The sequence below is a fragment of the Scyliorhinus canicula genome, chromosome 3 (genome assembly GCF_902713615.1).
Source record: "Scyliorhinus canicula chromosome 3, sScyCan1.1, whole genome shotgun sequence".
In the NCBI taxonomy this organism is placed as follows: Eukaryota; Metazoa; Chordata; class Chondrichthyes; order Carcharhiniformes; family Scyliorhinidae; genus Scyliorhinus; species Scyliorhinus canicula.
The window spans coordinates 227627309-227654695 of NC_052148.1; the positions used below are offsets into that span (position 1 = coordinate 227627309).

General features: G+C 49.9%; 1 protein-coding gene across 3 annotated transcripts in view; it reads left to right on the top strand.

Moving 5' to 3' along the window:
• The window catches only part of LOC119963342, a 320297-nt gene that overhangs the window by 55164 nt on the left and 237746 nt on the right, over positions 1-27387 (top strand). For all 3 annotated transcript variants that reach the window (XM_038792342.1, XM_038792344.1, XM_038792343.1), the window contains 7 exons: positions 2008-2316; positions 2611-2922; positions 5807-6112; positions 6559-6867; positions 13154-13468; positions 17698-18012; positions 18437-18751. In XM_038792342.1, the coding sequence (XP_038648270.1) occupies positions 2008-2316; positions 2611-2922; positions 5807-6112; positions 6559-6867; positions 13154-13468; positions 17698-18012; positions 18437-18751 (2181 nt within the window). The remainder of the gene's footprint in view (positions 1-2007; positions 2317-2610; positions 2923-5806; positions 6113-6558; positions 6868-13153; positions 13469-17697; positions 18013-18436; positions 18752-27387) is intronic.

A 27387-nucleotide genomic window follows, 5' to 3' on the forward strand; every position in this document is an offset into this window, starting at 1 on the left:
CAGGAGCAGCTACAAACAGTGCTGCTAGCAGTCCAGTCAACTTAAGACTGGCTCACAAAGCCTACATAGATGATTATATGGGCCCCCTCAATGAGCTATCATTGAGGGAGCTCATACTCCAATTGGCCAACCAATAAAGCCAATTGGAGTTCATTACACCCCTCCCCCCCAAGGTCCGAGGAATTCCTGCCAGCTGGCATTCCTCTGAGCTTCTTCCTGCTCCTCATGTCTGGGTCTGTCACCTCTGTGTCGTCCGCCGGGTCGTTCTCCGAAGTGGGCGGGGTGTACCTTATAGGTGCCTGTCTTTTCCTTGACAACCTCCTTGGAAGTTGTTCTTCCTCCTCCTCGGGGAGAGGTGTCGCGGCGGCCTCGTCGAGTGTGTCCATCTCCGACTTTGATGACTGGATGACGGGGTCTGGAGAAATTGCTCGGGGCTGGGGTGTGGGTATCCTTTCCGTCTGGGCTATCCCAGCTTGAGGCGGTCCTGCTTTGCCTGCCTCCAGGTGTGGTTCCGCTGCCCTTATTTGGTCTAGGTATTTCTTCAGCACCTTACCTCCTATTGAAACCTCATAGGATATGGGCCCTGTTTGGGACTCTACCGTGCCTTTGACCCACGTTGGTCCATTCCCATAATTCTTGACCCAAACCGGTGCCCCCACCTGGAAATGTCTCTGCTGCCGACTATTATCATGCCCCCTGCATTGGGCCTCCTGTTGTTTCTCCACTTTCCCCGTTAAATTTGGGAAAAGGAGACTCAGCCTCGTTCGCAGCCGCCTTCCCATTACGAGTTCAGCTGGCGGTATGCCTGTTGTGGAATGTGGTGTGGTCCTGTAATCAAACAGCCAGTGGGAGAGCTTTATGTCTATTGACGCTGCCGGCTGCTTCTTGAGTCCCGCTTTAAGTGTCTGGACCGCTCTCTCTGCCAGGCCGTTGGTCGCTGGATGGTAAGTGGCCGTTTTGATGTGACGGACTCCGTTTTCCTTCAGGAATTTTCCAAATTCCCCACTTGTGAATGCCGTTCCGTTGTCCGACAGCAGGCGTTTCTGTACTGTGAGGTCGTTTATACCACACACTAATCGGTCCCGAAGCATTTCATTTAGCATCGGGCCGAACTCACATTTTTCCGCCAGCCTTCTCAGGCGGGTCAAGAAATTCATGACTGACTCCCTGTCTTCCCGCTTCGCTGTGTAGAATCTGTACCTACGCAAAATGAGGGGTGGTTTTGGGTTGTAGTGCTCTTTCACCAATTCCGTTACTTCTTGGAAAGTTTTCGTGTCCGGCGCATTGGGATAAATTAGACTACGTATAATGGTGAAAGCGGAGGGTCCGCACGCCGACAGCAGGATAAGCCATCTCCTTTCGTCCGTCAGTATATCATTTGCCCGGAAGATGTAACACATTCTCTCCACATACTGGGACCAGTCCTCAATAGCCGGGTCAAATGCCTCTAACCTCCCAAAAAACGGCATTTTTAAAATGGCAAAGCTTACCCTCCGAGTGCGGCAGCTGGTCTCCGCAAAATTCGTAGTTTACCTCGTCGCCACTGTAGTAATCCACGGGAGGCAGGTGTTCCGTCACCACACCAATATTTATTTACAATAACGATATTACAGGAGCAGCTACAAACAGTGTTGCTAGCAGTCCAGTTAACTTAAGACTGCTCACAAAGCCTACACAGGTGATTATATGGGCCCCCTCAATGAGCTATCATTGAGGGAGCTCATACTCCAATTGGCCAACCAATAAAGCCAATTGGAGTTCATTACATATAGGTATGCTTGTGTGTCTACAGGTGCGTTTGTGTGTCTGCAGGTGTGCTTGTGTGACTACAAGTGTGCTTACGAGTCTGTAGGAATGCTTATAGTGGGTGTCCTCTATCCAGGATGCAATGATTAATAGAATGGGCAGATGGAGTTCTGGCAACAATTATAGAATGTTTATTAGAGTCATTGAATTGCGTGTGATGACTGCTATCTGTATGTAAGTGTTAATGTGTTCGTTTTCCAGGCCCAGTTCCCCCCAGACTGCGAGGAGGCCCTGACACATGTTCGGGAAGAGTTGAATTTTACAAGAATTCCACCTGGGGAACCATTTGCAATCGTAACTGGGATATCGTGGATGCCTTGATTGTCTGCAGACAGCTGAAGTGTGGGGTGGCCGTGTCTGTGAACACCAGCTTCGCCCCAGGAGTAGATCCAATCTGGCTGGATAACGTGGAGTGTGTTGGGACGGAGCTCACCATTAATGAATGTCCATCAGACCAGCGGAATGTCAGCAACTGCACGCACAGTCAGGATGCTGGAGTTACTTGCTCAGGTCAGGAGTGATGAGGCAGAATGCTGAAATGTTTACAACATTATGGTTCACGAGTTCAGGAAAGGCCCATGCTCCATCCTCTGGGAGACTTGAGTTAGCTGATCAATTAGGAGGTTAAATCAACTCCTACAGTATCTGTATAACAGGCTTGAGGGGCTAAGATACCTCCTGTTCCTATGTAAAAGGTTCAAAGTGCTGAATGGCCTCTTCCTGTTTCTTAATGGATTGAGGGCAAACTTTTGAGGATTAAAACCACAGCAGGAGAATGATCCAATTTTGTTTTTTCTTTGCCAGGATCTTTCCCCGTCAGGCTGACCAGTGGGAAAGACAAGTGCTCGGGGAGAGTAGAGATCCTTTACCAGTCCACTTGGGGGATGGTCTGTGATGATGGCTGGGATCTCACCGAGGGGAATATCGTCTGTCAGCAGTTGAACTGTGGGAAGGCTGAGTCAATAACCGGGACTTACCATGGACAAGGGGGCGGCGAGGTCCTGCTCAGTGGCGTGAGGTGTGACGGGACAGAACGCTCCCTGGACCAATGTACCTCCAACCCGCTCGGTGCCAACCGCAGTGCCCAGTGTCAACATGCTGGGGTCATCTGCTCAGGTATGCTGGCAATTTTCGCTGCACTTATAATAAAGCAAATTACATAGAGACATATACATACATACATAAATTGGTGTTCAATCATAGAATCATAGGATTTACAGTGCAGAAGGAGGCCATTCGGCCCATCAAGTCTGCACCAACCCTTGGAAACAGCACCCTTCCCAAGCCCACGTCTCCACCCTACCCCCGTGATCCGGTAACCTCATCTAAGTTTTTTGGACACTAAGGGTAATTTAGCATGGCCAATCTGCCTAACCTCCCACAAACTCCCTTCATCTCTCACCCCTGTACTCACTGACCTACATTGGTTTCTGGTTCAAAAGTACCTCAATTTGAAAATTCTCCTAGTTCTGTACAAATTAATCCATGGCCCATGCTCCTTCTTATCTCTGTAACCTTCTCCAGCCAACAATCCTCAACTTCATGTTCAAATCCCTCCACGACTCTTATCCCCTTCCTTTTTCTTAATCTTCACCAGTTCATCAATTTTCATCCTTGTTTTCAAATCTCTCTATAGCCCTCTTTCCCTCTCTATTTCCCTATCCTAGGAAAATCCTGCTTGATTGGCACCTCTTCTCACAGTTTGAATATTCTGTCCCTCCTCTACCAGTGCACAGTAGCTGTGGAGACATCATCCAAAAGTTTCTAAACCACCCAGCTCGAGGGATAGGGAAAGTAAAGATTGATGGAATGGAAGTCTAGTGTTCTGGATATACCATTATAGAAGGAGTATTAGAATTATGGAAAGCAGGCAATGATTGATAGAGTGGGAGGGTAGAATTCTGAACAGATTTCATGGAATGGCTATTAAAGCCAGTGAATTTGGTGTTATGAGAGCTTTCTTTATGTTGTGGCCTCTGCTCACAATGTAAATATTGTATTGCTGCTTTTCCAGGTCCAAAGCCCATCAGTCTGTATGGGATCCTGACTTGTGTTCAGGAATAGTTGAAGTTCCCGGCCCTGGTCACACGCCATTCTGACTTGGAAATATATTGGCTGTTACTGTGCTACCGTTGGATCAGAATCCTTTAATTCCCTCCCTAACAGCACTGTGGGTGTACTTGTGCCACATGGACTGCAGCACTTCACAAAGGCAGCTCACCACTCCTTCCTCATGGGTAATTCACGATGGACAATAAATGTTGTCCTTATCAGTAATGCTTATACCCAATGAATGGATATAAAAACTCTTTGGAGACATCTCGTCGACTGTTCCATTGGCCTTATCTTTCCCTACCGGATGCCACATCTGGAACGTTTCTTTAATTCTGTTGCTCACATAGACCCTTCTGGGATCAATTCCTACTGTGGAGCATGAACACAGAAATAATGGCTGGTCTTCCAGTGTAGTATTTTATGGGAATTCCTGTTCAAGGTCCAACCTTTTGGATAAAACAATAAATTGTTTGCTTGGGTAAATGTAAACGAACCCCTGACACTATTTCGAAGATGAGGCGGGAAGTCATCCCCAGTACAAAATCTGGATAATATTTATCCGTCAACAAACATCACAAAAAGCAAATTGTTTGTGAATTTCTATTTGTCGGAGTTTGCTGAGTGCAAATTATCTGCCGTGTTTCCTGCATAACGGTGGTTACACTTCAAAACAAGAGTACCTCAATGGCTATAAAGTGCTTTGCTATATCCAGTGTCGTGAAAATCGTGATATAAATTCTAGTTTTTCTTTATCTGACCATCATGGTATTTGTTGCTCACTGCTAATTGCCCTAGAGATGTTGAGCTACAGCCTTGAACCACAGGAGTTTTACACCTACGGTGCTGTTAGGAAGGGATTTGACTCCGCAACAGTAAAGGAAAGTCAACATAGATCCAAGTCAAGATAGTGGATGACATGGATGAGAATTTGTACATGGTGGTATTCCCATGGGTCTGCAGTTCTTCTAGGTGGTAGAAGTTGTGGGTTTGGGAGGTGGTATTAAAGGAGGCATGGTGATTTGTTGCAGTGCATCTTGCAAGTGGTACACACTGCTGCAACTGTGTGTTAGTGGTGGAAGGAATGAGTGCCTAAGATGGTGGATGAGGTGCTGATAAAATAACCTCCTTTGTTCTGGATGAGGGCCACGATTCTTGAGCATTATTCGAATTACATTCATCTGGGCATCTCCCCTGACTTGTAGGTGGTGGACAGACTTTGGGAGATGGAAGGCGAGTCACTTGCTACAGAATTCCCAGCCTATGAACTGCTTTTTTAGCCACAGTACTTATTTGGCTTGTTCAAATGAAGTTTATGATCAACAGTAACCCCACAATGTTGATTGCAGGAGACTCAACAATGGTATTGTCATTGTATGTCAAGGAGAGATGGTTAGATGCTCTGTTATTGGAGATGCTTATTGCACGGCACTTGTGTGGCGCAAATGTTATCTGCTCAAGCTTGAACGTTATTCAGGTCTTGTGAGGCGGACTGCTTTAGTATGTAAGATGTTATAAATAGTACTGAGTGTTATGCAATAGTTAGTGAACGTCCCCATTTCTGACATTATGATTAAGGAAAGATTATTGATGAAGTAGTTAATGAATGAATTAATAATCACAATCGCTTATTGAATCTAGTTGTGCCTCCACACATACCACGACGAACTCCTGCAACAATGTCTTGCATTGACAATCCGATAGCTTCGTGGTCACCATAACCGAGTCCAACTTTTAATTCCAGATTTCATTTAAATTCACCAGCTGCCATTGTGGATTTGAACCTGTGTACCCAGAGCATTAGCCTGGGTCTCTCGTCGCCAGTAATATTACCATTAATGCCGACTGTCCCTTCAACCTTGTTAGATTCCTGTTAATATGACAGATTTGTGCAGATTATCCCAAACCAGTTTAACCACGTTATCCAATGTTCCCATACCTCTTCCAGGTCCAGTGCCCATACGACTGGTGAATGGTACCAACATGTGTTCTGGGAGAGTTGAAGTCTATCATAAATCCGTCTGGGGAACAGTGTGTGACAATGGCTGGGATGTTAACGCAGCGAGTGTGGTCTGCAGAATGTTGAACTGTGGGCCGGCCTTGTCAGCAACAAAAGGTGCTTACTACGGAGAGGGGACTGGGGACATCTGGTTGGATAATGTGATGTGTGAGGGGACAGAGCCTGTTATTGCCCAGTGCTATTCCAACCCAGCTTACTGCACACACAGGAAGGATGCTGGAGTAATCTGCTCAGGTAAGTGGAGTTACCTGTTCCTTGTGTCTGTTATTTCTTTCACAATATATTTCTGTAATGGAAGAGATTCCTGAACACGTTTCCACCCTACGACTAGAAGAGAGCAGGTGAATGCAATTTGTCTGGCCAATCAGTTTGGCTGCCAGTGCTTGTGGAGGGTATCTTCCTGCTGAAGGGTGGAAGTCTGGATCCTCAGCTTAATCATGCCATCCTTTGCATTTTGTTGCTGCGGGGAAAGCTTTTAAAACTTGGTCTGTCTGCCCTCCACCCCCTTAAATCCAACCCTATGATTCGGTCTCAGGGAAAGGGAGTCAGGGCTAGGGAACTGAGTTTATGGCAGTCTTCAGTCTTCACGATATTTATTTGAAGGAAATTTATGCTCATTCAGAACTGGACATTGGTCAAGCAGTGTGACAAAACAGACTGTGCTCCCATCTCTTTTCTAGGTCCGGTACCCATACGCCTGGTGAACGGTAGCAACATGTGCACTGGGAGAGTTGAGGTCTATCGTAACTCCGTCTGGGGGACCGTTTGCGACAATGGCTGGGATATAAATGCAGCGAGTGTTGTCTGCAGATTGGTGAACTGTGGGACAGCCCTGTCAGCTCGGACTGGAGCATACTATGGAGAGGGAACTGGGGACATCTGGATTACAAAGTGTCTTGGGACAGAGCCTGCTCTTGATCAGTGCTCTGTCAATGCCGGGAGAGTGAAGAACTGCACACACATCCAGGACGCTGGAGTGACCTGTTCAGGTTAGTGAGCTCACACAGCATGCTATTCATAATTACCAGGGTGCGTGCCTCTTGGGGGACCCAAGCTCAAAGACCATGAAGCCTGTAAATCTAGATGGTCAGCGTCCAAGTCAGGCAATCTGCCACATAACCCATCCCAATTGACAGGCTAATAGTTCTGAACAACACACTCATTGGTCAAGCAGCAGGATGTGCCAAATTCTTTACTTACTTACCTCATGGATGTCTATCCAGGTCTTGTAGAGGCTTTGGAGAGGGTGCAGAAGAGATTTACCAGGATGTTGCCTGGTATGGAGGGTATTAGCTATGAGGGGAGATTGAATAAACTCGGTTTGTTCTCACTGGAACATCGGAGGTTGAGGGGCGACTTGATAGAGGTCTACAAAATTATGAGGGATACAGAGAGAGTGAATAGTCAGAGGCTTTTTCCCAGGGTAGAGGGGTCAATTACTAGGGGGCATAGGTTTAAGGTGTGAGGGGCAAGGTTTAGAGGAGATGTACGAGGCATGTTTTTATAAACAGAGGGTAGTGGGTGCCTGGAACTCGCTGTCGGAGGAGGTGGTGGAAGCAGGGACGATAGTGACGCTCAAGGGGCATCTTGACAAATACATGAATAGGATGGGAATAGAGGGATACAGATCTCGGAAGTGTAAAAGATTTTAGTTTAGACGGGCAGCATGGTCGGCGCAGGCTTGGAGGGCCGAAGGGCCTGTTCCTGTGCTGTACCTTTCTTTGTTCTTGTTTTTGTCGAAAGCTTCCTTAAGCTTCACTCTTCTTTCTTCAGACCTGATTGGAGGCTGCTGGAGCGCAAGCAGGTTGGCGACAGGTGTTTCTGATGTTATGATCAGCTGAGGAGGGATAAAAATTCACTCTCCTTAATTTACCACATTCTATCAGGGTTAGATTTTTTTCTATTCATTCATAGCTATGTATTGCCCATCTCAAATTGTCCTTGAACTTGAGTGGCTTAGCAGGCTATTTCAGAAAGGATTTAAGAGTAAACCGCATTGCTGTGTGACTGGTATCACAAACTGCAATGGACCGCCATTGCCGCTACCTGCAAAGCAGGCCCCTTGCGGTGCACCCCACTGACCACCCACCTTGACCCCTAGTTCTACAGTGTGACACCTGCCGTATGGGTGCTTCCACCCCCCTCAACCTCCACACCCCAACCTCCACCATGCCCCCCCCCCCCCCCAAATCTGGCCACCACCACCGGCGGGGCATCAGGCGGCTCACCCAGGGCTACTGTAGCCCTTTGTCGAGCCCCGGGCGGGGGACACGGAGCGTACTGCTGGCAAGGGCAGTGCCAGCCGACGGTACCCTTAGCATTAGGGACAGGCGCCAGGGCCAGAGGCACCCAGCATGGTACCAGGCACCGACGGGGGGCCATGCGTGTGGGGAAGGGAGGGTGGTGTGGGGGGGGGGGGGGGGGGGGGGGGGGGGGGACATGCGGGGGCAGAGCCCGCAGTACCAATCAGAGCCACCATGTAGCCCAGTGGACCTAGTTGGGCTCGGGGGTACGCAACATGCTAACATGTTGGATTTCACCCCCTGCACACAATGAATATTGAATTCAAGCAGCAATGGTGGCCTTCCTTCTAGTTGCTGCAGCCTTGGGGGATGCCCAGCACCCGTATGAGCTGCCGCTGCTCACGGAGGAGAAAGCTGCAGCATTGGAGTGTGCATCAGTGGAGCGTGCCACAGACAGACAGGAGGCAGCCGCCCAGGATGGAGACCCAGCCGCCCAACAGGCCAAGTAGGAGCAGGTGCCAAGGATGCGCCGCACAAGACCTCGTATGTACCGGCAGCGCCTGTCATTCGAGAACCTGCTGGACTGTGCATGCCATCGAAGTATCCGGCTAAGCAGGGAGACAGTGCGACATATATGCCGGATCATGGCTCTCGGTATATCTGTGCTGTCATGGAGGCCCTGTATGCCCAGGCGGCTCAATTTATCCATTTCAGTGTGGACATAGCCCACCAGGATGCCCGAGCAGCAGGGTTCACCACCATCGCCGACTTGCCCCGGGCCTAGGGGGTGATCGATGGGATGCATGTCGCCCTACGAACACTTGCAGATGACAGGCCGCTCTACACAAACCAAAAGGGGTTCCACTCGAACAGTTGATATGTGACCATGAGCTGCACATCATGCATGCCTGTGCCCGATACCCAAGCGGTGTGCATGGCGCCTTCATCCTGGCACACTCGACGATTCCTGACAAGTTTGAGATGCTCCCTCCCCCCCACCAGCTGGGGGGCTGCCTCCTGGGCGACTGGGGTTATCTGGTTATCTGCTGTGGTCGTGGCTAATGACGCCTATCCTGAGGCCACAATCCGATGCAGAGACCCGCTACAACAATGCCCATGCAGCGACTGGGAGCATGATCGAGTGGTACTTCGGCCTCCTGAAGATGCGGTTCAAGGGCGGTATTTTCCGACCCCCCGCCGGGCCTGAGAATCGCTTGAGGGCGGCGTGAATCTCGCCCCTGCCGGCTGCCGAATTCTCCGGCACCGGAGTTTTGGTGGGGGCGCGAATCGCGCCGTGCCGGTCGGGGGCCATTGGCCCGCGATGGGCCAAGCGGCCACCCGTTTTAAGCCGGTCCCGCCGGCGTAAATTAGACCAGGTACTTACTGGCGGGACCTGGCTCTGCGGGCGGCCTCCGGGATCCTCAGGTGCGCGGGGGGAATCAAGCCCCGGGGGGTGCCCCCACGATGGCCTGGCCCGCGATTGGGGCTCACCAATCTGCGGGCGGGCCTGTGCCGTGGTGGTACTGTTTCCCTCCGCACCGGCTGCTGTGGACCTCCGCCATGGCCGGTGCGGAGACAACTCCCCTGCGCTGCACATGCTGGCGCTCCCATGCATGCATCAACTCGCGCTGGCCGGCAGAGGCCCTTCGGCGGCGGTTGGTGTGGCGCCAAGCCCTTTGATGCCAGCTGGCACAGCGCCAACCTCGCCGGCGCCAGCCTAGCCCTGAATGTGTGGAGGATTCCGCACCTTCCATGCGGCCCGACGCTGGAGTGCTTCATGCCACTCCTTGGCACGGGGACCGCCCGCCCCGCCAGGTCGGGGAGAATCCTGCCCAGGTGCCTGGACTGCTCTGGAGGGGCCCTCCAGTATATTGCTGAATGGGTCGCCCGCATTGTGGTGGCCTGTAGCAGAGAGGTGATGTGCTGGAGGAGGAGTATGAACACCAGGCCTTGTCCAACAAGGAGGATGCAGGGGAGGGCAGTGGTGGATAGGAAATGGGGCAGGCACGGGAGGTCGCACTACATTTTCATCTGGGCCAACGTGCACAGGACGCTCTGATTGCCTCCAGGTTCACTGACTGTGAGGGGGGGGAGGGTACTGGCGAGGGGCACGGACACCGCATCTCACCCCCACACTCCCCCTCCTGCACTCCCTCCCTGTTATATACCTGCCACACTTGGCGCAGGCCCTGGGTTGGCAGTAACACTGGTCCATGGGATGGAAGATGATGACAACCCGCTCTACGATAAGCTCTGATGCTCCACATTGTTTGACAACGTCTAACTCCTGCCCACGGTAGCACTTTCCATTGTCCTCCTGGGTGTTCCCTGCATACAAGCTGGCCATTCCATCACACGGTGCCATCGAATCCCTGGGCTGGGGTGACAGTAGTGGGATGGTTTGGGCGGCACCCCATCCCCGCACCTCATCCGCGCACCCCCTCTCTGGACAGCCCAGACCAGCCCACGCTTCACAACCATCAGAGCACCGAGGCAGGTTGTAATAGTGTCAACAGGTGTTTATTGTGACAATGTATATATAGATTTGTGTCTTAGCCCCTATCACTAAACTGTGCCCTGTACCGTACCAACTTAACTGGTGTCTAACATTTTGGCCTTACGGGCCATAATGCTACTTCACCAACAGTCTGTCCTGGTCCACTCACGTTGATGCAACAATCAAGAAAGTCAAGAAAGAAACAACGTCTCTACTTCCTACAGAAGCTAAAGGAATTTTGCACATCTGCATCGACTCCACAAACTTCTACAGATGTGCCATAGAGAGCATCCTATCCGGCTGCATCACAGCTTGGTATGGCAACTGCTCAGCCCAAGATCGCACGAAACTGCAGAGTGTGGTGAATTCACCCCAATGCATCACACAAGCTCGCCACCCTCCCATTGATTCTGTATACACCTCCCGCTGCCTCAGGAAGGCAGACAGTATTGCCATATCCCTCAGACTCAGGCTTTGCCTTCTTCCAAACCCTTCAGAAGTCTGAAAACCCGCACATTCAGCCATAAGGAACAGCTTCTCCCCCACAGCTACTAGACTCCTCAACGACTCTCCCATGGACTGGACTGTTCCTGTAAGAACACTATTCACAACACCCTATGTTGCTCTTGCTCATGCATTTGGTTTGTTTGGCCCTAGTTCCGCACTGTAACCAATCACTATTTATTTGTCTATGTACTCTGTCGATTATTCTTTTTGTCTACTGTGTACATTCCCTTGGCTGCAGGAAAAATCTTTTTCACTGTACTTCAGTATATGTGACAATCAATCAGTCAATCAATCAAGTAGACTCAGGAGTTTAATTTTTCCTCGCCCTCAGTTTAATGACCAGGAAGCCAGTGGTAGGAATGACAAAGCATTTATTTAATAGAACAAATAGTCTGCCCACAGCAGTAACTATTTACATTTCACAGTCCCCGCTGGGATAATCAACATGCTGGTCTCTGCTTGGCTTTTATGCTCGATCTTACGAGCCCCAGCTGAGTGAGCCTCAGCCCACTGTCGGGGAAGCTCGTAGTCCACGAGTCCCACAGGGAGATCAATTATGGTTTCCCTGTGGGCCTTGTGAGGGTTATCATAACTCCCAACTTTCCACAGCACTTTGATAAAGAACATGTATTCCTCATCCTGCTCGCTGAAGTTGTTAAATGTCTCAGCCATTAAGAATTGAAGGGATGTTTGCAGGGCTCTTTGTCTTACCACACTAGTGAATTCAAGTTGGCCAGACTGGGTTCTGAAATGCAGATGACCTTTGGTCTCTGCAGTCTACAGGGGTGGTTAGGTTCTCTTCAGAGATAACAAGATGCAAAATTCCTTGATACTGGCAGATTAGCTCCTATTATTCAAAGGTTACAGATAGGCATAGCTTCAGCTATTTCTCCAAGGCCATTTAGAAATTTTTAGAGATTAGCCATGTGGTTACTATTATTTATCAGAGAATACAGGCGCAGAATTTCTTGGACCTAATTATCAAAACGTTTTGCTATTTTTAAACTTGGAATTAAAACCAGGAGTCTTGTGCCAATAGAATATGTCAGTTCTTTCATTATAATCTCATTTGTGCATACGATTGTTCCTTGCAGTGCTTGTGAAGTTCAAATCTTTTGAAAGTTATTTTCTGGGTATTTCATAGGGGCAGGTTCAAAGAAGCAGCGCTGGTTACATGATATGAGCAGCCAAGTTGTGTATAATTGTCTGACACTGTTGTGTTTGTAAAGTATAAAGGACTGAAACCTGTACTTAATAAATGGAGGATTAGAGTACAATAGCCAGGAAACTTTGCTAAATCTGTATAAAATTGTTCAACCCCACTCTGACTATGGTTTTTAATTGTGGGTGCTCAAAGGATGTTGGGGGAAGGTTAAAGGTGGGGAAGTGGTGGGAAAAGAAGTAGGAGAAACACCAGGTCCCATGATTTCTCGACCTGGCCCTCTCACTCCCCATTACCTTTAAGATTCTATGCAGGCGGGCCTCACTTTCCCACTTATATGTGTACCTTTAGTTCTCCCGCCCTCCTCTCACTCCTATACTTATTAATACCCTACCCACTCGAATCCAACTCTCCTGCTCATACTTTTATCCCATTCAGTCCATTCTCACTCTCCTGATCACCCCCCCTATCCTTTAACATTCCACTGAATTGAATCCCACTCTCTTGAATCTCACTCCTTGCACCCTTTAATATCCCATCCAGTCTAATCACACTCCTATGACCCCAATCTTCCCTTGGTAATGCCCAATAATTTCTCAATACTTCCTTAATCTTCCCTAATCTCTTGCTGTAACTAACCATTTACCCGTACTAACACGCAGTGATTCGTGCTCCATTGTTTCCTTTTTTAAATAGTATAATATGGTAACATATCTGCTCCCAATTTTCCACCCATGGTGGCCTGGAGGTCTAAGTTCAATAGACTTCATACAGTCTTGAATCCATGTGAAAAATCCAGACATGGAGCCCAGTGGAAGTGCAAGTAATGTCAGAAATGTTTAACCTTGTTCCCATCTTTTATCCAGGTCCAGTGCCCATACGGCTGGTGAATGGTAACAATATGTGCTCTGGGAGAGTTGAGGTCTATCATAACTCCGCCTGGGGGACTGTCTGTGATGGTGGCTGGGATGTAAATGCAGCGAGTGTGGTCTGCAGAGTGTTAAATTGTGGAACAGCCTTGTCAGCACGGACTGGAGCCTACTATGGAGAAGGAACTGGGGACATCTGGTTGGATGGTGTGAGGTGTAACGGGTCAGAGCCTGCTCTTGGTCACTGCTCTGCCAATGCTTGGAGGGTGAATAACTGTACACATGGGGAGGATGCTGGAGTTACCTGCTCTGGTGAGTACAACCCCTGTTCTTGTCCATTGGTTCGTTTGAATGTATCTTTGATGAGAGAGATTTCTAAACCATATATGCCATGACCACAGGCCTATAGGGAGAGTGAGAGTGGTAAACTTAGATTGTGATTGACGCAGGACATGGGGAGAGAGTTGGACAGTGGATTATTTTGGTATTGATACAGAATTGTGGGAAGAGTGGGACTAGTTCGGGATTGAGACTGATTTACGGGGAAAAATAGGAGGAGGAATATTTGGGGTATTTTCAGGGCAATGGGTCGAGATGAGGTTAGTGGGATTGATTTGGGGAGCTCAGTTGGCTAGACAGCTCGTTCAAGTAAGACCAGCAGTGGGGGTTCAATACCCACTCGGCTGAGGTTAGTTATGTTGTACGGTAGCACAGTGGCCTTGGAGAGGTTATGGTTGATCGGCAGGGAAGGGCGGGGGCGGGGTGCCCCCTGACCAGGCTGGTCACATGGAATGTTCAGGGACTGAATGGGCCAGTCAAAAGGGCCCGTGTGTTCATGCACTTGAAGCAACTGAAGGCGGACATGGCCATTTTGCAGGAGACAGATCTGAAGGTGGGGAATCAGATTAGGTTGAGGAAGGGATGGGTTGGGCAGGTGTTTCATTTGAGATTAGACTTTAAAACGAGGGGGGTGGCAATCCTGGTCAATAACCAGTGGCGTTCGAGGTGGGGAAGATAGAGGCGGACCCGGGGCGGTAGATATTTTATGATTAGTGGGATGTTGGAGGGAATGGCTGTGGTATTGGTAAGCATATATGCCACAAACTGGGATGATGTTGAGTTTCTCAGATGGGTGCTGGGGAAGATCCCGGATCTGGATTCATATCGATTGATTATGGGGGGAGATTTCAACACGGTCCTGGGTCCGAGGGTGGATCGGTCGAGTTCCAGGTCTGGGAAGGTTTCAGCTATGGCAAAGGGGGTTTATGGAGCGCATGGGAGTGGTGGACCCGTGGAGATTTGGGAGGCCAAAGAGTAAGGAGTTTTCATTCTACTCCCATGTACATAAGGTAAATTCTTTGTGTTGGACAAAATGCTGCTGGCTGAGGTGGTGTATGCTGAATATTCAGCAATTGTGGTGTCAGACCATGCCCCGCATTGGGTAGATCTGCAAGTCAATAAAGGAAAGGCCTAGCGGCCGCAATGCAGGTTGTATGTGGGGCTGTTAGCGGAGGAGGAGGTGTGTGAGCAGGTGAGGGAGGCCATTCGGGGGTATATAAACATCAGTGACACGCGGGCGGCTTGTGGAGCAGTGGTTAGCACTGGAACTGCGGCGCTGAGGACCCGGGTTCAAATCCCGGCCCTGGGTCACTGTCTGTGTGGAGTTTGCACATTCCCCCATGTCTGCGTGGGTTTCACCCCCACAACCCAAAGATGTGCAGGTTAGGTGGATTGGCCATGCTAAATTGCCGCTTAATTGAAAAAAATAATAGGGTACTCTAAATTTAATTTAAAAAATCAATGACACAGGTGAGGTTTCGGTGGGGGTGGTGTGGGAGACACTGAAAGCGGTTGTTCAGGGGTAACTCATCTCAATTAGGGCCTATAAGGAGAAGGCTGAGCGGGCAGAGTTGGACAGGCTGGTAGGTGAAATTTTATAGGTGGACAGGAGGTATGCGGAGTCTCCGGATGACAGGCTTCTGAAGGAGCGTCAGAGACTGCAGCTGGAATTTGGGATCCTGTCCACAGGTAAGGCGGATGGACAGCTGAGGAGGATGAAGGGGGCGGTGTATGAATATGGGGAAAAAGCCAGCAGGATGTTGACGCACCAGCTGAGGAAACAGGAGGCGGCGAGAGAGATTGGGAAAGAAAAAGATACAGGGGGGAAGTTGATTTTGGATCTGGCAGGGGTGAATGATGTGTTTTGGGAGTTTCACAGTAGATTGTACAAATCGGAACCCCCAGCCGGGGAGAAGGGTATGAAGTGATTCCTGGAGGGGTCTGGTGTTCCCGAGGATAGATGAGGAGTTGGTGGAGGTTTTGGGAGACCCCAAATTGGGCTTGGGGAGGTTATAGAAGGGTTGGGGGGGGGGGGGGGTGATGCAATCAGCGCCGGCCCTAGGGTTGCTGGCGCTCCCGGCAAGCTGAACTTCGGCGCCCTTGGGGGGGGGGGGGCGGGGCTGAGGGAGGGGCGGGGCCGAGGGGGGGAGGACTCGAGGGGGGGCGGACCCGAGGGGGGGCGGGGGGGCGGACCCGAGGGGGGGCGGACCCGAGACGGGGGGCGGACCCGAGAGGGGGGCGGACCGAGAGGGGGGCGGACCGAGAGGGGGGCGGGGGGGGGCGGACCCGAGAGGGGGGCGGGGGGGCGGACCCGAGAGGGGGGGCGGACCCGGGGGGGGCCGCGCATGCGCTGGTTGGCACCGGCCCAACTGCGCATGCGCGGGACCCGAGTCTCTGGCGCCCCTAGCACATGGCGCCCCGGGCGACTGCCCGAGTTGCCGGTGCCTTGAGCCGGCCCTGGATGCAATCGGGTAAGGCCCCGGGACATCAGGTTGAGTTTTATAAAAAGTTCTCTGGGTTGCTAGGGCCGCTCCTGGTAAAGGCTTTTAATGAGCCTTTTAATGCTCCTCAAACGTTATCGCAGGCTTCGATCTCCCTTATTTTGAAGCGGGATAAGGATCACAGCACCCGTCTGACAAACTCAACATCATTGAGAGTTGTGGGTCATAGAGATCGATCTCCCTGTTGAATGTGGATGCTAAATTGCTGGCAAAGGTCTTGGTCATGTGCATAGAGGACTGTGTCCCGGAGGTAATAGGGGAGGACCAGACGGGATTTGTGAAGGGACGACACCTAACATCCAAAATGTGATAACGATGCCTGCGGAGGGCACGAGGTCGAGATGGTGGTGGCCATGGATGCAGAGAAGGCCTTTGATCGGGTGGAGCGGAGGTACCTGTGGGATGTCCTGGAAAGGTTCGGGTTCGTGTAGGGTTTGGATCCGGCTGCTTTATCAGGCACCAGTGGCGAATGTAAGGACCAACCAGCACTAGTCAGAGCATTTTAGTCTGTACATGGGGACAAGGCAGAGATAGCCACTCTCCCCACTACTGTTTGCCCTGGCCATAGAGCCTTTGGGAATGGCTCTGAGGGCATCAAACATTTTGCGGGAGATAGTGAGAGGGGGGTGCAGCATAGGGTCTCGGTCAATGTGGACGATTTGCTGCTGTATATAACAGACCCGTTGGGGGGGATTGCAGGAATTATGGGAGTACTGGAGGAATTTGGCCAGTTGTCAGGCTAAAATCTAAACATGGGAAAGAGCGAGGTCTTTGCAATCCAGGCAAGGGGGCAGGAGAGGAGACTGAGGGAGATGCCGTTCAAAATGGTGGGAAGGAGTTTTAGCTATCTGGGGATTCAGGTGGCAAGGGACTGGGGTCAGCTTCATAAACTAAATTTGGGCCGGGTGATTGAGCAAATGAAAGGGGACTTCCATGGGTGGGACGTGCTCCCGCTGTCATTGGCGGGGAGGGTACAGACTGTGAAAAGACAGTCCTCCCGAGATTGCTGTTTGTTATTCAGTGTCTCCCAGTCTTTATCCTCAAGGCATTTTTTAGGAAAATTACGCAGCGATCTCGGGTTTCATATGGGCTGGGAAAGCCCCGAGGGTGAAGAAGGTTATTCTTGAGCGAAGGCGCGGGGAGGGAGGCTTGGCCGTTCCGAACTTTATTAATTACTACTGGGTGGCTAATATTTCGATGGTTAGGAAGTGGGTAGTGGGGGAGGGGTTGGTGTGGGAGCAAGTAGAGGTGGCATCATGTAAGGGCACAAGTCTCAGAATAAAGAGGTGCGCATTTAAGACCTAGATGAGGAGGAATTTCTTCTCTCAGAGGGTTGTGAATCTTTGGAACTCCTTGCTGGAGAGAGCTGTGGGGGCAGATCCCTTGTGTATATTTAAGGCTGAGATAGATAGATTCTTGATTAGGAAGGGAATCAAGGGTTACGAGGAAAGGGCAAGAAAGTGGGCATGAGGAATGTTGCATCAGCCATGATCATATTGAATGGTGGAGCAGGCTCAAGGAGCCACAACGACTTACTCCTGTTCCTATATTCCTTATGGTCTTATGGATTCATGATGAGTGAGCAAATTTTGCAATGATCTTCAGTCTTTCCGACATTTAATTGAAGAAAATGATTGCTATAACTGGATGTTGAACAAGCAGTGTGACAAATCAAAGGACATGTTATCATCTCTATTTCAGGTCCAGTACCTATACGACTGGTGAGCGGTACTAGCGTGTGTTCTGGAAGAGTTGAAGTATATCGTAACTCGACCTGGGGGACTGTTTGCGATAATGGCTGGGATGTAAACGCAGCGAATGTGGTCTGCAGAGTGTTGAACTGTGGGACAGCCCTGTCAGCACAAACAGGAGCATACTATGGAGAAGGGATTGGGGACATCTGGTTTGATGCTGTGAAGTGTAAGGGAACAGAGCTTGCCCTCGATCAGTGCTCTGTCAATCTCTCAGGGCTGAAAGATTGTACACACAGCCAGGACGCTGGAGTAACCTGTACAGGTGAATGGACTCACTCAGCATGTTACTCTCCTACACATTCCCCATACCTTTTATCATCTTGTCTAGTCTAATCCCACTCTCCTTCTCATTCCCCATACCCTTTCATATCCTACCCAGTGTAATCCTACTCTTTTGTTCACCCATTCCTGCTATGACCCAGTAATCTCTCAGAAGTCCCTTTAATCTTCTCTCCATAGCTAATCCCACATTCTTGCAAACACCCAGTGAATCTCTGCTACACCTTTTCCTTTCTTATACTGTGTTCTCAAAATCTATTCTCAATTCTCCAATTGTGGCCCACCTTGAGATGTAAGCTCAACAGATTGGATGCAGTTTTGAACCCTTGTGAAAAATCCAGATGTGAACCCAGTGAAAGTTCAGGTTATCCCAGATCAGGTTAACCTTGTTCCCATCTCTATTCCAGGTCCAATACCTGTGCGCTTGGTGAGTGGCAACAACATGTGCTCTGGGAGAGTTGAGGTTTATCACAATTCCATCTGGGGAACTGTCTGCGATAATGGCTGGGATCTAAACACTACGAGTGTGGTCTGCAGTATGTTGAATTGTGGGACAGCTGAGTCAGTACAGTCTGGAGCCTACTATGGAGAGGGGACTGGGAACATCTGGTTGGATGATGTGAGGTGTAACGGGACAGAGTCTACCCTCGATCTATGCTCTGCCAATCCATGGGGTGTGAATAACTGCACACATGGGAAGGATGTTGGTGTGACCTGCTCAGGTGAGTGCTTTCCTTTTGTGACATCCAAATATCATTTGTCAAGAGGAGACGGCACTGACTGCTTCATTATCTGGGCAATTGTGAAATAATCCGTACATTGTCAGAATCTGTAACCCTGCTTCTGATGGAGAGAAGGTTATTGATGAAGCAGCTGAAGATAGTTAGAGCTAGACGGTTGGATTCTCTGTTTGAGAGACTAAGGGCTCGAACTAATGACCGCGTTGAGCCTGAATGGGAGAGTGTCGTGGCCGGTAGATGGCGGGAGAGACCTTCCGCGGGCGTCCCGACAGCCAGTCTGCCTCGCAAGATCGACCCAGATCTCATGAGGTGCCGTGATTTGGATCCCACCCACAATGAGCAGGACCAAACCTCGCACGCCTAAGTAGGTTTAAAACCCACTTAGGCATGCTGACCCATGATCTATTGGGCTCCCGGCATCTACCGGCCTCCCCAAGGAAACCCATGTTGGGTGCCGTTCAGTACTGGGCCACACAAACGTAGACCAGGCAGAATGACCCGCGGGGATTTCCCGGGACATAGGAGGCTCCTGGGTGGTCAGGGAGAGGACAGAATGACCCCCTAGCTCTCCCTCTTGAACATAGGCACCTTGGCACGGCCAAGCTGGCACCTTGACACTGCTACCCTGGCACTGCCAAGGGGCCTGGGTAGCACGACAAAGCCGGCAGGAGAACTGCCAGGGTGGCATTGCCCGGGTGCCAGAGTGGCATGGCCAAGAGTCAGGCCTGAAGAGGGCCATGCACATGATAGGAGGGAGGAGAGGTGCATGAAGGGTGGGGGTGCAGGGTGTGTCTGAAGGGGTCTCCGGCATGTTTGCGGGGGTGAAGTGTGGGGGTCCTGGATGAAGGAGCCTGAAAGGGGCACGGGACGGGGTCCTGAGCATCCCCATAGCAGGATGTCACCGCTTGGGGTGTGTGGGTAGTGCCCATATGTTGGTGAGGGGGCACAATGCCTGTGGGTGGGGGAGGATGTGGGGAACCCACAAGCCCGCTTAGAAATAAGAACACCCTTTTCAAATGGTGACCCGATCTCTGTGGAGCCGGTCTGACCAGCGGGTTCAGCTTCCCAGTGATCATTTTAAAATCATTTTAAGGGCAGGATTCTCTGGCCGCGCCCACCCAGAGATGGGAAATTCCTGCCCGAGATCAATGGACCTTTACATGGTCCGTGTCCCGCCATGGCGTTCTTGCGGTGGGTGGGGTGGAAGAATCCGGTTTGAAGTGTAGGCTTGAATGGGGAGAAACTCGTGAGACCCCAAAAAAGTGATTAAGGGCACAATCTTCCCAAAAGGGAACAAAATCCCCAAGCGAGCGCGTTTAGGCTGCATGTTTCCCAGCACTCGCAGTGCCGAACACATGGTTATTCGGCGCGACTCACTTTGAAGGGGCCTGAACGGGAAACGTGCAGCCATAAACAGCTCCATTTTATATAATGCGGAGCTCTGCTCACCCAAACTCCTGGTTGTAGCGAGAGATTGGGATGCCATTTTTAAATGGTATCCCAATCTCCGAGGCCCCCAAAAGAATCCCTGACCTCCCCCCATCCCCCACCAGCCCCGCCCTCAGCCCGAACACAACATGGGAGGGCCCCCCCCCATGCCCATGGCGGCCAACCCCGGCCCGATCGCGCGCGCGCAAAAAATGCCAGCTTGGCACCTTTCGGTGTCCTTGCCAAGTCCCAATCGCCGCTTGTAAATACTTGCACCAATTCGCACCCGTGTGACTTCCGCCTAAGAGGGGAGGAATCTCGCAGAGGGGTGGCGCATGAAGTGCCCAATCCGCTAATGAGATTTAAATTCATGTAAATTACGGTTTTAAATGGGCCTGCCGGCACGGGGCGTAAACTTCGCTAACACCATCAGCGGCGTGCTGGAGCACAGCGCAGAATTGGTGCCGGATGCAAATTGCGATTTTCCAAGCGGAGAATTCAGCCCAGCAAGTTGCTCTGAGCATCTACTGCAGTGAATGGTGAATTTGGGGCTGAAATGTTTGATCTCCAACAACCACAGCCATCTTCATTTGTCTTGAGTAAGAGCTCCAACATGGAGAAAGCACTGGAGAGTCTTCCACTCATTCCCATTGACTTAAATACCAGTACTGTCGCTGAGCAGGAGTCAAGGCTAGTCCTGAGGCACAGGTATTCAGCCCTACCACCAGGACATTTTCAGGATTTGTAGCCTTTGTATTCAGTGCGCTCAGCGATTGTTTAATATCACCCGAAGTGAATTGAATTGGTTGAAGATTGGAAACAGCAATGGTGGGGTCCTCAGGTGAAAGCTTCAGCAGGTTGGCACCCTACTATTACTACTGCTATTGTATGCACTGATGAACAGCTAGATGTCAAATTTGAAATTCTTCAGCCTGTTGACAGCCTCCTCATCAGCCTGGTCTCAGGCAGTGAGACCACCACTGAAGCACAGGTCAGACACTTATTGATTATATGCCCCATGGTTTTGCACTTTGCCACAGTTGCACAGGGGTGAGTCACGGTGTCCCCAACAGAAGACATTGTTGCAGCAGGGTCTGACTCCAGTGCAAAACCTGTTCAGTTTGACCCATTCGCCGCACGGGAGGTCGAAACCTGGGCTTTCCAACATGGGATCATAAATCAAGTATTGATTCTGGGCTGTGTTGTTGGTGTTCGGCCACAGGTCCTTCCATAGGACCGCAGCAGAACTTTTTAGCTCAGGCAGGTTGGTCCAGATTGGTCACCTTGAGATGAGGTGTTTTCCTGGTGGGTGGGTGATGTCATCTGCCAATGGCAGACCCGGTTTTTGTGCTCTCTTTCGTGCTGCACTAGCTACAAGATGGATTTGTGGCTGCACAGAGCACAGACAGCCAATTTGTGTTTGTTAACCAGATTACTGATGAAATGTTCTTCATGATCTCGTTCAGTTGGACATCTATCAGTTTGCAGTGTGCAGAGTTCTTCCAGACTGAAGCGCAGTACTCAGCTAGAAGGTTTAAGTGATTTATTTTAAATGCAAAAGTAAAGCTGCTTCTGCGGCGTACAACACAAGTGTCCCATACCCGGACGAACAGAACTCCCTGTCTGGGTCTGGAACGGTATTTAAAGGGTTTGTTAATGAGTCCCAGCTGGGTTGGCTGGGACTCCGTAACCATGGGAAATCGTACTGCACGAGCTCCATGGGGAGTTTGATGAATGATTGCCTTTGGTCCTTGTGCGGGGTTGTCACAGCTAAAAGCTTCCTGCTAGCTTGCTGATGAGATTTTTACAAGTCTTCAGTCTAGCTGAAACTTTCTGGAGGTGTGGTTTGAAGGTCCGGATCCGGTCCAAAACAACACCAAGATAGGTTGGTGTGGGGGGGGGGGGTGTTTGATGCAGCTGCCATTTAGGTGGGGGTCAAGTTCTTGGTGATTATTACATTGTCAAGGTGGTAGTATTATGATCTCAGACCAGACCCCAACAGTAGCTAGGATTCTGAACAGAAACTCTGTGGAAAGAATACCTCACTCCAGGAGTGATTTCACACAGAATAGGGATATGGCGTATAAAAACAAACGTTATCACTGACGGAGTATTAAAATATCTTTTTTTTTTTACAAATTTAGAGTACCCAAATATTTTTTCCAGTTAAGAGCCAATTTTAGCGTGGCCAATCCGCCTATCCTGCACATATTTGGGTTGTGGGGGTGAAACCCACGCAGAAGGGGAGAACGTGCAAACTCCACACGGACAGTGACCCAGGGCTGGGATTCAAACCCAGGTTCTCATTGCCGTAGGCAGCAATGCTAACCACAGTGTCACCGTGCTGCCCGTATTAAAATATCTTTAACATCACACAAGAAAATAGCTTATAGTTACCCGCCTTAAATAATGCTCATCAATACAGTGATACAATAACCCTTAACTGCTATCTTTATTTCCACTCAAACAACAGAACCATCTCCGATCCCAATCCACTTTTAAACACAGTTAGCACTCAGGAATACTTGCTGTATGGAATTCTCCACTTTGAGAAAGAGAGATCTTTTGAAACTGCTGGAAAGAAAAAGACCTGGCACCCTGTCAGTGTAATGAATAATCTCTGGCTATATTCTTCAGAAACCATCTCAGCTGACCCCCCCAGCCAAAAACTAACTCTGAAAAGCTCAACACCAAACTGCTTCAGCTCCTGGCTCCTCCAATTAACTACATCATCTTAGTAAACTGAACACAATGTCTCAAATTAACTATTCACCAGGGAAAACTCATAATATAAATAAAAGTCCATTAGCCCAAGCTTTTACAATGCTTTAATTGCACCTCTGGCTCCAAATAGCCCAGCTGTCTTTCAAACCAGGATTTTTAAAAACATGACTACAGCAGTCACACACCATCCCATGCTTTTAGCTCTTATTATACCACATACATATAATACAACATATCTGAAATTTCCTACATTCATCACAGTAGACACACGATACAGTTTTGGCAGCACTTGGTTTGAGGCACCAGTTTTGACAGTAGTCAGAAAGTTTACAAAGGTTGTGATTAAGAGCACTGTTAATGTCCTTCAAAACTCGCACTTGGTAAGCACAGCCGATGTCAGCAGCGTAGAGAAACTCGTGGCTTTATGGTGGCTGGTAGATCATTTATGTACAGGTTGAACAGGGTGGGGGTCTGTTTGATCCAAACAGGGTACGGATCCTTGAGGCAGGCTACTTTGCTGCCTCTTCCGTGTGTTGGCTTTGGGCCTTATATGGACTCAAAATAGTCTGTTTTGAAGAAGAGAAGAGATGGTATCAACAACCCTGGGTGGTGGGACCCTAGAAAGTTTGACCAGTAGACCTTTATGCCACACAATGCCATTGACTGCAGTGAGATTGAGGTAGATTACTCCAGTTTTCAGGCGCTTCTGAAAACTGTAAGTAGAAGCTTCTTCCTTGACAGGCTTGGAGATTAAAATGAACTTAGCTTCCCACCATATTTTTGGGAGTTGCTTCTCCTGAATGATTCTGGTAAGGAATACAGAGAACCATTTTGTTGTCAAGGTGCCTAGGTGCTTTAAGAATTCAGTGTAGATTTCATTGTCACCCGCAGCTTTGCTAGGTTTCAATTTGATGCTTGCTGATTGGGCCTCATTTGTGTTTATGGCTTTAGCTGTTTGGCGTGGTTTTGAGTTCTTTTCCCTTTTGAAAGATCTCCATTCGACAGCAACATTGCATCTATGGCTCGCTCTGCTGAGAGCTCTGCCACCTTTAACAAGATGGCTGGCCACTGCACTCAGTGGGATGCAGTTTTGGTTGGAAGTTACAGGTTTTACCCCGCAGCTAGTTGCTTGGATCGGTCCCCGACCTTTCCAGCTGGAGTGGGTGCTGTTCCTGTTGCTAGTGAGCTCTTCCCAGCGAGTGCAGCTTGCATTGTCTAGTATTTTGATGAGATGGCCGGCAATATCTGAATTGTCAGATTCTTCAAATTCTTTGAGGGGTTCTTCGCATTCGCGGTCGAGGCAAGGAATGAACGTTGGATGAAACCCACGTGGAATGCTTGCTTTGGCAGCCTGAAAGATGGTCTTGGGTGAAGTGTATATATGCCTTTGTTGGGATCTGTTTGATCAGGATTCAGGCAACAGTGAACTGTTGCCAGCACACTTTCTGGAAGTTCCATATTGGCTTTGGTCGGATGAGAGGTATACGGAGCCCAACCTGGGCGATTATAGGCTAATGCTGATTTTTCGGAAACTCATTAAGGACTTGATATGTAGTTTGAAGGGGGTATCCGTTGCTGGAGGTGACCCAACAGAAACTAGTGAATACCCGTGGCCCCATCTAGTGGAAGGGAAGAAGTGCCGTTGCCTGAGGCTGAGGACTAGGTTCGGGTTGAGTTGAGAACAAAGAACAATACAGCAAAGAACAGGCATAGACATAGAATTTACCGTGCAGAAGGAGGCCATTCGGCGCATCGAATCTGCATCGACCCATGGAAAGAACACCCCATTTAAGCCCACACCTCCGCCCCATACCCATAACCCAGCAACCCTACTCAACCCCTTTGGACACTAAGGGCAATTTATCATGGCCAATCCACCTAACTTGTACATCTTTGGGCTGTGGGAGGAAACCGGAGCACCTGGAGGAAACCCACGTGCACACGGGGAGAACGTGAAGACTCCGCACAGACAGTGACCCAAGCCAGGAATCAAACCTGGGACTCTAGAGCTGTGAAGCGACAGTGCTAACCACTGTGCAACCATGCCACCCTTCGGCCCTCCAAGCCTGTACCGGTCATGATAACAACCTTGGCTAAAACCCTCAGCGCTTCCTTGTGTTGTATCCCTCTATACCCAACCTATCCATATGTTTGTCAAGATGCCTTTTGAATGACGTTAATGTATCTGCTTCCACAACCTCCCCTGGCAACATGTTCCAGGCACTCAACACCCTCTGCGTAAAAAACTGCGTGCACATCTCCTATAAAGTTTACACCATGGACCATAAACTTATGCCCCCTGATGACTCACCCCTCCACCCTGGGAAAGAGTACCTGCCCATCCACTCTGTCCATGCCCCTCATAACGTTGTAGACCGTTATCAGGTCACACCTCAACCTCCATTGTTCTAATGAAAACAGTCCATTCAGCCTCTCCAGATAGCTAACACCCTCCAGACCAGGCAACATCCTGGTAAACCTACTCTGCACTCTCTCCAAAGCCTCCACATCCTTCTGGTAGTGTGGCGACCAGAATTGTGCGCAATATTCCAAGTGCGGCCTTACAATGCGTTCTATACAACTGTGGCATGACTTGCCAGTTTTTGTACTTGATGCCCCTTCCAATGAAGGCAAGCATTCCATATGCTTTCTTGACTACCTTGTCCACTTGTGTTGCCACCTTCAAAGATCTGCGGACCCACATGCCCAGATCTCTCTGACTTTCTATATTCTGAAGAGTTTTGCCATTTACAGTATATGTTAGAACTACCAAAATGCATTACCTCACATTTGACGGATTAAACTCCATTTACCTATTTCTCTGCCCAAGTGTCTAACCTATCTATGACCTGCTGTATCTTCTGACAATCCTCAACACTATCTGCCACTCCACCAAGACCAGTCTCCTGGCCATTCATCATCTGTATCTGGCCTGTCATAACCCTAGATAGTGTGATAGCTGTTGCGGTCACCCACATAGACTGCTGGATGTTGGGAAGGCAGGTAGGGCATCGTCTTGCCAGAGTTGAGCTACCAGAAGTGGCAGAGACCATCAATGCTGGCGACTTAACCAAGAGGGCCGGCATGCAATGCCATGAAAAGGTGAACGACCTCCTTCAAGCAGATCGGGTGAGTAACCAATGCTGTGCCCCTGGCATCACTCCCATCCCTCACACCTGCCGCCAATCCCCTAGAGGTCAACAACAACCCACCTGCCTGAATTTCCTTCACAGCCCATCAACCCTCAACACATGTATAGCCCTCCTTGACTGGAAACCTTCCATACACATGCTAACAGCTACAAACCCTCCATCAAACCAGCATAATATGTCCTTTCTGTGTCCCCAAGGATAAAATGATCCATAACTGCCAGGAGCAGGAGAAGACAGTTTGAGGAAAGGGCTGGGGAGGTAGAGGAGAGGGCAGTGGCTGCAATGGAGTTTGGTATGAGCCAAACAAGTGAGAAGCCATCAGATGATGATCCCCAGGCGGGCTGTCCGGGGTTGCTGCCCCCACATCCAGATCCTCAGAATACCCCGCAGCATGACTCTGGCGAAGACACCGATATCATGGCACTGCATCCACCAACACAGAGGCTATCACCTCGGTGGGTGATTTTAGTGATCAGGCTCCTGGATCACCCTCTGGTGAGCACCACACACATGCTGCAGCACATCAGGTAGAGGCAGGAACACCCGAGAGAGCGGACAGTCGGAGGGCTGCACGTGCCCAGGGAACAGCTGTTGTCCAGACAGATGTTGGTCTCGCACTCATGCAGATGCAGACTCAGAGCCCGAATCTACAGGACGGGGTGTCAGTGACATTGCAGCACCTGCAAAGTCAGCTGGAGGAGTCCACTCACCTTCAGGCGTAAGAGATTTTGCTGAAGATGTGTGGCACCCAGACCTGAAAGGGTGGCAGCCACGGTGGAAGCCGTGGAGTAAGATGTCAGAGCCATGTGTCAGTATGTCCAATGCTTAGGGTACACTGTTCTGTCCATGGTTGAGGCGCAGGACAGGATGGCCCAGGCAGAGGCGGATATGGTCGGGGCACAGATGGACATTGCTGCCGCACTCCAGGTCTCGGCCCTATGGCTGAGGGCAGTGACAGCATTGTTCGGATGCCGAGGGACCATGACCAGATACAGAGGGGCATAGCTGAGGCACAGAGGGCCATGACATACTCACAGAGGGAAATGTCCGCTGAGGCTGGCATCAGGGCAGCGGAACATCGCAACGGACCTGCTGCCGAACCTGTTTTTAACCCGATGCTCCATTTTATGCTGGATCAGGAACCCCCGACCAGCGACGGACGGCAAGAATCGTCCCCCAAATGTTTGTATAATTGATGCATCTGTGATGTCGATGTGCACATATGTTGCTCGACCATGTTTATCATGGCCATGGAAAGCGACCAGATCATAGTTGGCAATTTTTGATCTGGAACTTGGGGCAGTGTCACTGATG